This window comes from Pangasianodon hypophthalmus, chromosome 9 (assembly GCF_027358585.1).
Source record: "Pangasianodon hypophthalmus isolate fPanHyp1 chromosome 9, fPanHyp1.pri, whole genome shotgun sequence".
In the NCBI taxonomy this organism is placed as follows: Eukaryota; Metazoa; Chordata; class Actinopteri; order Siluriformes; family Pangasiidae; genus Pangasianodon; species Pangasianodon hypophthalmus.
Window position 1 is genome coordinate 28,785,854 of NC_069718.1, and position 12,158 is coordinate 28,798,011.

Below are 12,158 nucleotides of genomic sequence, written 5' to 3' on the forward strand. Positions count from 1 at the left end.
AAACAGAAAAGCTGCAACTCTTTTGTTTAAACTAAAAAACACTAAACTTACAGTTCTGTCATCTGTCCTTTTGTGTAATTTGTACTTTGATTAGACAATGTGTGCTCAATCTAGAAAAAAAAAACTTTTCTTCTCCAAACACATTTTAGGGAAAAATTATGAGAATAATAATCCACCTCGTCACAATCATTACACTCATGACAGCTGATGACGTATACCAGAGACATCACTGAAATAGGATAAAAGATTATAGCCCTAATTAAGCTCAAATATAGGAGGCGAGTCACTCCTTGTAATCAGAGACAACCTTAAACCACACCTCGCTCAGATACAGCAGATGAAAGGGTACACGAATGCTAAGCTAAACGCTATCCAGTTGAAGCTAGCCACACTAACAATGAGCTTCAACATAATAAACTCAACAATTAACAAGCTAGAGACAGGTGTGAAGAACAATTCCAGTGCTCCTAGCAGACACAAAAAACCCTACCGTCAGTGGACCTTAAGCTAGCGGATTATGAAGATAATTATTGTACTGTATTATTGGGCTGAGAGGGTAATGAGGGCGCCCATGCTATCCACTTCCTCTCATGATCCATACCCCAATGCCTCTCCTCTCTGCACACCGGATCTACAGCAACTCATTAACCAAACGAGGGGAAAATCAAACTCTGATTTTCGATGTCCTATGTTATTGAACCTGCCAAGCCATTTTTCTTCATGCTAATAAGAGGGAGCACCTCATCACTGACAGAAGAACAGTCTGCTTCACCCCTGCTACCGTGACCATGTATGAATATGGAGCAGCCAGGACTACAGTAACTACATGGTGAAGCGATGCCTGGTCTTCTCCCAGGCCATGTCCACGGCACGAGCTAAAAGTGTTGAGTTTTTCCTACTCTATCCTGCCACACTGAAAATCACAGATGGCCCACTTTTGCAGAGGATTTCCTGAACTTAAGAGCAGCAGTGCCGAGCAGAGCTGCTTCACCATCAACCACCGAGCTGGCCGTGGATGACTAGGCTAAAAATGCTTCTGGTGTGGAGCTGCAGCCTTTTTCTGAGCTTCGTTCTTACTGGACTTGTTTAAGCTAGCCCGGCTAACGGTGCTACAGAAACTGATAAATGTTTCAGTTTCATACTTCATATTGCAGTAAATTAGCTTTTCTTTTTTTGTTTTCTTTTCCTCTGGACTCTGGAGGATGAAAGCCACCAGTTTCATGCACAGTATTTCTGAACGTTCTGGACTGTCCTCCTAGCTGTCTGAGCCGGGTTAGATCAGGCTAGGCTAGGCTAATTGCTAGCTTCGGCCTGATAGGATAAGGATGCTAGCGTTGTGATGCTACACACGTCCGCTGATAACACACAGGCCAAGCTGGCTTTAGCTCACTGGGGCAAATGTGCTCAGACTGGGCCTGCTAAGGCTAGCTGGGTTAACTATATGGTGGAGAACTGATTACCTCCTTTTTCTTTTTTAAATGTTAAAGGTTGAGTTATTGGTTACTTTAAACTGTTGGACTGGAACCTTCAATATTCATACATGGTCACGGTCCATTCTGGGCTTCTTATTAAGTTCATGTTTTTGTAATTTCTTTTGAGTTTTTGTGTCTCATGTTCTGACTTGTCTTTTGTGTAATCTTTGTGTATGTGTTGTGTAGTGTGTGGCTGGAGCTTGTTCTGTCTACTGAGTTTTCACAAAGTTGGTAACTCCAGAGATTCACATCTACAAAGTTGAAAACAGGCATCTATGATACAGTTACCCAGAAAATACTCATATTACCTAGTTATTCCTTAATAGTTGGTGGTGAATTTAACACGATATGGGACCTGGTGCTTAGTAGTTCCAGCTTATCGAGGTTCAGAGAAAGGGAGCTAATAGCATTCCTGGGCTAGTAGCATATGTAGGAGCCCTTCAGCATCGAACAAATAAGGCAGAGAGTTTTGAAGGGTGCCTTCGATTTATTTTACTCAGATGCAATAAACTTCACTACTGAAGTATTCGTTGTCTCAATTCTTTGTTGCAAATTCTCTCCATGCATCACAACCACTGATTGACTTCATAGCACCATAACAATAACATCACAGCACCATGGCACCGTAAAACTAAAGACAACAAATAAAGAAACAAACAAACACAATAAATAAATAAACAACGAACATTTACAATAAAACATCCACCGCATTAACTAAACATTTAACATTCAAATTAATCAACAATACTGTACCAAAGAAATACGTGAAAACAAACCTCGCTCTGCTTGCCGAAGGGATACTAAAGCTGAAAGCTAAATCATGCTCCCGAGCTGTACCTGTTAGCTCATGAACAAACGTGGATTACTCTTGCTCTACTTCGTTTCACTTATATCCTATATGTTTATTACTTCCTCTAGTGGTAACGCCAAGCAAAGCAAGTTAAAGGGGAAGGTCATTACAGCATATACATATCACAATTTATCACCGAATTTAAGGAATTTGTGAGCTTCAACAATGGCTCGGTGGAGGACCCTAGGCTATTATGGGATGTATTCAAAGGCTTCATAAGGAGTAACATCACATGTTTTTGCTCTAATCTGCATAAAGCTAAGTCTGCTAAACTACAACGACTTGAGGAAAATTTTAAAAGAATAGACTCAGAGTTACAACATGGCTTGTAGACCAAGTGGCACTACAGAGAGATATAGTCAAAAAAGAAATAATGATATTCTAAAACAGCTTTCAGAGTTTCAGATTCATAGGACTAGACAGTGCTACTACAGTATTTCCAAGGTGCCAGTCCTAGTCATCTACTGAGAATTAGAACTAGTGAGCAGTTTTCAGATATTCCTGCCATTAAGACTCCAAATGGGAATTTTACCACTGATCCTAAAGAGATAAATGATAGTTTCCAGTCTTTTTATTCCAGCTTATACAGATCAGAAATATTACTAGATCAGGATAGATGTGACAATATTGTAAGTAAGTAAAACCTCCCTCAGCTATCTAGCTTGGACTCAAGGGATTTGGATAACCCTGTTTCCTTGGAGGAATTGAAAGAGGCTGCCCTCGATATGCAAAGAGGTAAATCACATGGAATCCTCTGGAATTTTATGTCACCTTCTGGGATCAAACAGGCTCATTTCTCCTGAACATCATTAAGTACTCCACTGAAAAGGGCAGTTTTTTAAGGGGTGTTAATACAGCCCTAATTTGCTTAATCTTGGAAAAAGATCCAGTTGATTGTGCCAGTTATTGACCTCTCAGTCTTCTGAATTCTGTCCTTAAAATCTACAACAAACTACTCACCCGTCACCTTCAGAACCTATGCCAGCATTACAAAACTGTGATCAGACAGGTTTCATTAAATCTAGACTAGCATCACATAATGTCAGATGTCTTCACATAATCAATGGAGTAGCACATATTAATGCTCCTGTAACAGCACTTGATGCTATGAAAGGTTTTGGCAGGTTTGAATGATCATTCTTATGGTCAGTCCTTCAGGGAAGGTTTTATCCGTGTTAACTGCTCAAAATTTTTTATGATGAAATGAACCTGCCATAGCATCATTTATTCCAGCCACTATCTGCATTGTTCCACACTTCAAGTACTTAGGAATTTAAATTTTCCTGTCTCTCAGATTGCTAAACAAAATTACTCCTTAGCTTTTACCAAGGTGCAAGACTCTCTAGATAGATGGACTTAACATTCTTCTCAAAACACATTTTATTAGCACCGTGGTGCTTCTCCATTACGCCCCCTAACACTTGTATCTCTTCATTTTCTAAACAGTATGTGCCTGTGTGTGTTTGTGTGTAGCAGATTGTGTGACTGTTTATGCAAGTAGTATTTTTCCTGTCTTTATGTGGTCACATTTCTGAAGGTCACAGGAGGACTAGTGTCACTGGGGTTGCGTGCAACAGTGCGCTCTCACTGCTGGTCCCAAGCCCCGATAAAATTGGGGAGGGTCGTGTCAGGAAGGGCATCCGGTGTAAAAACTGTGCCAAATCAAACACGCAGACCAATGATCCTCTGTGGCGACCACTAACAGGAGCAGCCGAAAGAGGAACGATGTGGACACATTTCTGTCATTCTTGTACACTGCCCTGTACTTCATTGTGTTATGATGTTGATGTGCTTGTTCAGAGCGAATGAATAAATAAATAAAAATTTGATCACAAAAAAAATCCAAAACATTCCTCTTCTTTTTTTTGTTTTCATTTGTTTTTTTGTTTCATTTGTATCTTTGAAAGACAGAGGCCTTAGCCCTGTTAGTACACTGACACGAGCTGCCCTGCATGTTATTAACTGATAGTGTCCAGTTCTATAATTCTTTATTTTCTGTAATAAAATGCACTATATCTGCAGTGTTGGTTGTAGAAACTTGAACACAGATCACAGTGTATTGTTTGTAGGCTGCTCGCTCTCACATGTGTGTGTTATGTACATGACCTAATGGTCTTATAATAAATTGTAGCTGAGAGATTGTGGAGTGCAGAAAGACGTCCCTGCTCCTGTAAATGTGCTGATGTGGTGTCCTGTCCTCTGATTTCTGTGTGTGAGAGAAACACACTGACATTTCTGTTACATGTTAAACTTTAGCTGTATTATGGCTGTGTTTGTGTGTTTGAGATCAGTGTTATATTTCCTCATTTCTCTTCCAGGCTGTGGGGGTGTAAACTGACAGAGGAAAGCTGTAGAGTTCTGTCCTCAGTTCTCAGCTCAACCTCCTCCAGTCTGAGAGAACTGGACCTGAGTTACAATAAACTGCAGGATTCAGGAGTGAAGCTGCTCTCTGCTGGACTGGAGAATCCACACTGTACACTGGAGATACTGAGGTACACACACACACACACACACACACACACAAACATTAAGTATGTTAATAAATGTCAATTCCTAATAATAATGCTACACAACCTGAAAATAAAATATTAAAACCTAAAAAGTCATTAAGAAATAAATACATCTAATCAAACAAAGTATTGAGTAGATCATTAAAAGATAAATAGTGGTTTTGAGCATATAATCAAGAGGACTAATTAAAAGGCAAGGTAAATAAATGTGTTTAAGCTGCTTTTTAAATATATTTAGTGAAGGTGTCTGATGGATATACGCTGGGAGTGAGTTCCACGTCCTGGGAGCAGCGACACTAAAAGCAGTTTCACCGAGCTTCTTCTTATTAAAATTCACCTTAAGGAAGCCAGCATTTGTTGATGTTAAAAATGGTTTGGGGTGAAATCCATCAGGCATTCTGCTAAATACACAGGTGCAATGCCATTAAGAGTTTTAAAACTAATAAGAGCACTTTAAACTCGACTCTGGATGTCACAGGTAACCAGTGCAGTTCCTGCACAATAGGAGTAATATGGTCTCTCTTTAGTTTGTGTTAGAAGCTGAGCAGCTGCATTTTGTACTAACTGTAATGGATAAATAGTAGATAATAGTAGGTAAAGAGAGTAAATGCATGGATGAGTTTTTCTGCATCTTCTTTAGATAAAAATGGAAGAACTTTTGTAATGTTCCTCAAATAATTAAATGTGACCTTAGAGATATTATTGATGTGAGGAACTAAACTGAGATCTGAGTCGACTATTACACCCAGATTTCTAACCTGTAAGCAGCTCATTTTTCAATAAGTATTCTCTTTTCTGTTTATCTCCTTCAATTAATATCTCCAATTTGTCCTGATTTAACTGCAGAAGGTTCTGTAACACACAGTCAGATATTTCATTCAAGCATGTAATCAGTTTGTTAATTGGCTCTTGATTACCCAGTAACACTGATATATAAAGTTGTGTGTCGTCTGTATAACTATGAAAACTGATTTCATGCTTTTGAATGAGTCTACCAAGAGGTAACATGTAAAAGGAGAAAAGCAAGTGTACTAAAATAGATCCTTATGGAACTCCAAATGAAATATCATATTGTCTTGAGTGACTTTCCAATTTATCATAAAACTGTCTACCACACAAGTATGATCTGATCCAGCTTAGTACTGCTCCTGAGAGACCTACCCAATGTTCAGGTCTGTGTAGAAGAATATCAAGGTCTACAGTATCGTAAGCTGCACTCAGGTCAAGAAGAACAAGAATGGAAATGTGATCAGAACTGGCACTTAGCCACAGATCATTTAAAACCCTGACCAAATGCATGCACACCACAGCTCATTTGTAAGAAAACAGTTTGACATGAAAGGTGAGAAAAAGAGATCTACACTGTACGCAGGTGATCATGGACACCGAGCATCACACAGAGAAACTGCTGTGTTTAAATAAAGTGTCTCAGTGACCGTTGGTCAGAACTCTCTCACATTGATAGTTAAATTAGTGCTGGCTCTAAAGTGTTGAACAGCATTTAAAGAAGATGCTGTGACAAACAGAAGTGATTTATAAACCAGCTTTCATCCTCCAGAAAAATCATACTGGTCTCTAAATATCTCTAACAGTGTGCTCTAAATCTTGTCAACTGAGGCGCTTACACCGTGTACACTTATCTACACACTGAACACACTGTAATGAAGCAGTAAAGGACAGTGTGTAAATGTTTTCCAGCAGAACTTTCCCCAGAGCTGCTGAACACACTGTATGAAAAACTCTCTTCTAGAAATAAAGAGACGTATTTGTTCAGAGTGGCCTCTCTGTTATTATCTTGTTTCTGAAAGTTAAATACATCGTCTCATATGAGCTGAGACACATGGATCTGTCCAAGAGCAGTCCAAGTTTATACACAGGCTGTTCATTTTATATTTTTATCCTGACATTAGAACCTTGTGTTCAGGTAGATAGTTTATTTCCCAACTGATGGAAACACCTCATTTCACAATCAGCGAAATAAATCAAACATTTCATCTTTTCTCTTCCAGGCTGCGTGAGTGTAATCTGACAGAGGAAAGCTGTAGAGTTCTGTCCTCAGTTCTCAGCTCAAACTCCTCCAGTCTGAGAGAACTGGACCTGAGTTACAATAAACTGCAGGATTCAGGAGTGAAGCTGCTCTCTGCTGGACTGGAGAATCCACACTGTAGACTGGAGAAACTGAGGTACACACACACACACGCATACACGCGTGTTTTATGTAGCTGTACGTTTTAGAATATGATTTAAATGTTTGTAAGAAACTGAAATGTATTTGTGAGAATCAGACTTACTTTCTAGATTAATTCTATATCACGAATAAATAAAAACTGTTCTTATGAATTGTAATTATAGCTGTTTAGATATTGTATCTCTGCTAGAGTTGTAACACAGTGCTATTATCTGTATCTGTTTAGAGCTCAAACTGTTTTCATATTCGGATTTCAACAGCAAGTGGGCGTGGTCTGTACCAGAGGGTTTTTCATGTGAACTCTATCACTTTGCCCTGAAAAAAGAAAAAAGAAAAAAAAAAAGAAAAAATTTTTCATTCACAAATTAGAACACCTTTATTTATTTATTTGTTTGTTTGTTTTTGTTTCAATTATATAACTTTATTCATCTCCTGAATCAAACTTTCCATGGAACTTTCTGGAAAGTTTTCTATCTTCTATCTAGTGTGACTGAGTAAAAAAGCTAACTATGTTTCAAAACAACAATCTCTTTCCGAAATCAAGAAACTGTTATTTACCGTTGACAACATCAGCCACCTAATAATATTTGATCAGATTTACTTTAGCTTTTGTGTTACATTCCAGAAAGTTCAGAAAAGTTCACTGGATACGCTATCAGAATCTGTTATAAAGCTGGACATGGTACCGGCTCCATGAGGACAGATAACATCAGAGAAATTGGCTTATTGACCTCACTGTAAACTATGACTAGTTGTACTGGCCTCGTTGAACCCACATTCAATTGTCCAGCAAGTTAAACACCTTCACACAATAACTCTCGGAACCACGAGGTGATGTTGAGAGTGTAACTTTATCACATGAATGGTGTGAAACTGAAAATACAAATACATACACTGATAAGTTGCATATTCTATAACAATTTTCAATATTGTGTATGAGCATAACCAATGCTTATAGTGACTGCTCAACTCAACCAACGAATTCACTATACTTTCAAAAATATGATATTAACTTTATAAAATAATATCACATGTGAAAGATGAGAAAATATGCACCGTATTGGCAAGCATAAGCATGCCATTCTAAATAACATCAAATATGCATCTTTAACTACACAAAATGGACTGAACACAATCATGAGTAATGACAAACAAGATGACTTACAGGGAATGCCTTATTAATAACTTTGAACGGAGGATGTCTTTGGATTAATGCACGCCCAAAACATGAACAGTCTCTGCCTCTGATTCAGTCTCTTTTTGATGACATCACTAATTGTATAGTCTTTTACTGATGAGGTCACTTTCTAATTTCTTGCTATACCTCATATGACCACAAGAGGTCGCTTGGCTAGATAACATTACACCTGGCAATGCCAGAACACTAGTACTGGCATGTTATCAGAGGTGGCTGGTGGTGATATTAGATCTAGGCTGAAATTTATCAATAGCTCATCAAATAAACTATCAGGGTTCATTACTACATTATATACAGACATTGTACACTACGACTAATATTGGCCTGTAAATGTGCTGATGTGGTGTCCTGTCCTCTGATTTCTGTGTGTGAGAGAAACACACTGACATTTCTGTTACATGTTCAACTTTAGCTGTATTATGGCTGTGTTTGTCTGTTTGAGATCAGTGCTGTGATATTTCATCATTTCTCTTCCAGGCTGTGTGAGTGTAATCTGACAGAGGAAAGCTGTAGAGTTCTGTCCTCAGTTCTCAGCTCAAACTCCTCCAGTCTGAGAGAACTGGACCTGAGTTACAATAAACTGCAGGATTCAGGAGTGAAGCTGCTCTCTGCTGGACTGGAGAATCCACACTGTACACTGGAGATACTGAGGTACACACACACACACAGGTCTGATTATCACTTTGTCCCCAAATACACTATATTACCAAAAGTATTCGGTCCCCCATCCAAATGATCAGAATCAGGTGTCCTAATCACTTGGCCTGGCCACAGGTGTATAAAATCAAGCACTTAGGCATGCAGACTGTTTTTACAAACATTTGTGAAAGAATGGGCCGCTCTCAAGAGCTCAGTGAATTCCAGCGTGGAACTGTCATAGGATGCCACCTGTGCAACAAATCCAGTCGTGAAATTTCCTCGCTCCTAAATATTCCACAGTCAACTGTCAGCTTTATCATAACAAAATGGAAGAGTTTGGGAACAACAGCAACTCAGCCACGAAGTGGTAGGCCACGTAAACTGACAGAGAGGGGTCAGCGGATGCTGAAGCGCATAGTGCAAAGAGGTCGTCGACTTTCTTCACAGTCAATTGCTACAGAGCTCCAAACTTCATGTGACCTTCAGATTAGCCCAAGTACAGTACGCAGAGAGCTTCATGGAATGGGTTTCCATGGCCGAACAGCTGCATCCAAGCCACACATCACCAAGTGCTATGCAAAGCGTCGGATGCAGTGGTGTAAAGCACACCGCCACTGGACTCTAGAGCAGTGGAGACGCGTTCTCTGGAGTGATGAATCACTGACATCATATTGAACCCTATGGGTTAGGAATGGGATGGCACTTAAGTTCATATGTGAGTCAAGGCAGGTGACCGAATACTTTTGGTAATATAGTGTATTACATACAGAAATGATTGTATGTTTTTATGTAGCTGTAAATTTTAGAAGATCATGAATAAATAAAACTGTACTTACGAATTGTAATTATAGCTGTTTAGATCTTGTGTCTCTGCTAGAGGTGTAACACAATGCTTATATCTGTATCTGTTTAGTGTACAAACTGTTTTTGTATTCAGGTTTAAAGAGGAAGTGGGCGTGGTCTGTACCAGAGGGTTTTTCATGTGAACTCTATCACTATGCCCTGAAAAACAGTGAACAAATCAGGGCTGCTGCAAAAGAAAACATTTTTCATTCACAAATTACAACACATTCATTCATTCATTTGTTTGTTTGTTTGGATTGTTTTAATATTATATAACTTTATTCAACTCCTGAACCAGACATCTTGTGGAACTTTCTGGAAATCTTCTATCTAATGTGACTGAGTAAAAAAAGCTAACTGTGTTTAAGAACAACAAAGTCTTTCCCAAATCAAGAAACTGTTATTTACTGTTGACAACAACAGCCACCTGATAATATTTGATCAGATTTACTTTAGCTTTTGTGTTTGTTACATTCCAGAAAGATCAGAAAAGTTCACTGGACACACCATCAGTATCTGTTGTCACACACACACACACACACACACAGAGAGAGAGAGAGAGAGAGTTAATAAACGCAACAACATCGAGTTTTCATCTGTGGTAATTTTAATTGTAGTTGTAGCCCTTTTTTCTCCCTGTTGCTGTGAGAGCAGAGCTTCGGGTTCGTAACTCACTTTGTTGTTTCCTAAATTATGGTAGATGAAGGAATATCTACTTGTAGCTTACTGTATTTCAGTGTCAGTGAGGGAAACTTACTGGTAGAAGTAAATGCCTCGTTTTGCTATCTATACTTATGCCAGTATATAAAATACAACAAATTCACTGAATATTCACCAACCAAAATGTTTACTTGCTAAATGAAGACAAAATAAATTAAAGTAACTCAACTGTATAAAATAGTTACTTTCTCATACAGTAATCCCGAATCATATTAACTTAATAACAAACCAAGCAACCAATATGTCGTACCAGCTAACAGTTAATTATTTACTCAAGCGCGCTATCCTTAGCCCACGCTCTCACTCAGACTGGCAAATTGAAAATGCATAAACAAAACAAAAGCTGCAGGGCTGTGAGGTGGCTGGGGTGCGGTGTGGCCCAGACTGAAATGGCCTCTTCACTCTAAGAAGAGCAATGACTCTACTGACTGCAAAGGTACCTGGTCTTTGCGGCTTTCTGGGCTTTTACATGCTCGACGTTTCTGAAGTTAGCACCTGCATCGCTCCGTGTTACTCGTCCACAGGCGTTTATCCAGCGGTGCCAGAGGAACCCTGAGCATTACCCGGTAGCTCAGAGTGCCATCTGGTTCTCCTCAGCGACTCCCAGGGGAAAACAGGTGAACAGCAGCCAGTAGTGTGTAGCTGTGTGAGCTGAACAACAGGCTAGCAGTTCGACTAGCTAACTAGGCTAGTCAACTAGGTAATACACTGTGTGCAAACTTCATGTAGAAACAGCAGCTCCCTCCTTCTAATCAGTTCGTAACTAGTAAGTTCTCACGCTTAGATTATTGTTTTAACTTAGTCACAGTTCATTAGTTATTCACAAGTCCTAGTTTTTTCACGGAGAGAAAACTTCTTTCTCCTTTTCCCCTTTTTTCTTTTCCCGTTCTCCTCGCTGATTAACCCCTATCCAAATAACCAATCAGAATCATGCACGTTGCTAGGCAACCCCCCTTTTATCCACTCTCACCAGGTTTGTACTTTTCCACTCTCTTTTTAAACAACGCAATGAAGTTAACTTAAAACGAGTCAAACAAATTTTTTATCCCCACCAACTTTCATGAACTAAACCTTACTTACAAACTGCGTTATGTGTACGAGTGTGTTTCCAAGTGCGTATATGAACTACATTCTTAAAAAAACTGTATATGCATGACCATGTACACACTATATTTTAATGGGGTTACATAGTGACATGATATATTTTCACTGTTGTGTGTGTGAGATGGAGAGTAAATGTACTGTATATAAAGATTTTGTGTAGTTCATGTTTTCAATGCTAAAACTGAGTGTGTTAAGTGTGAGAAGGTTTTCTTTCTTGCAGGATGTGGGGCAGCAGTATTACAGATGAAGGTTGTACTGCTCTGGCTTCAGCTCTGAGGTCAAACTCCTCATCACACCTGAGAGAACTGAATCTGAACGATAATAATCCAGGAGAATCAGGAGTGAAGCTGCTCTCTGATCTACTGAAGGATCCACACTGTAAACTGGAGACACTACAGTGAGTTACTGACTTACTGCCTCTTTACTGTACTGTATGATATTGAATAATATTCAATGTGTACTATATAATATTTTCTCTGTGTGTTGGTGTTTATGCTGATGTTGTTTGTTTAAACTAATGCTCTGCTCTGTCTTTCAGCATTAAGTATGATAAATTCACCAGGACTGGCGTATGACAGGAGCCTCACCTCAAACCTCTTTTCCAGGATAAAGCAGTTTTGGTGAAGCGTTAGAA

General features: G+C 39.1%; 1 protein-coding gene and 1 long non-coding RNA gene across 3 annotated transcripts in view; one reads left to right on the top strand and one right to left on the bottom strand.

Moving 5' to 3' along the window:
* The window catches only part of LOC113524039 (uncharacterized), a 21,762-nt gene extending 18,984 nt beyond the window's left edge, over nucleotides 1-2,778 (bottom strand). The window contains exons 1-2 of one of the 2 annotated variants that reach the window (XR_008302312.1): nucleotides 2,249-2,778; nucleotides 1,781-2,103 (exon numbers count right to left, since the gene is read on the bottom strand). This is a non-coding gene — a long non-coding RNA (uncharacterized LOC113524039). The remainder of the gene's footprint in view (nucleotides 1-1,780; nucleotides 2,104-2,248) is intronic. The other variant, XR_008302313.1, reaches the window with a different exon arrangement.
* Nucleotides 1-8,267, top strand: part of LOC128318886 (NLR family CARD domain-containing protein 3-like) — a 15,968-nt gene extending 7,701 nt beyond the window's left edge. Inside the window, exons 7-8 of the mRNA XM_053237009.1 lie at nucleotides 4,641-4,814; nucleotides 6,842-8,267. Of these exons, the coding sequence (XP_053092984.1) occupies nucleotides 4,641-4,814; nucleotides 6,842-7,067 (400 nt within the window). The 3' untranslated portion in view covers nucleotides 7,068-8,267. The remainder of the gene's footprint in view (nucleotides 1-4,640; nucleotides 4,815-6,841) is intronic.
* Nucleotides 8,268-12,158: the final 3,891 nt, after the last annotated feature.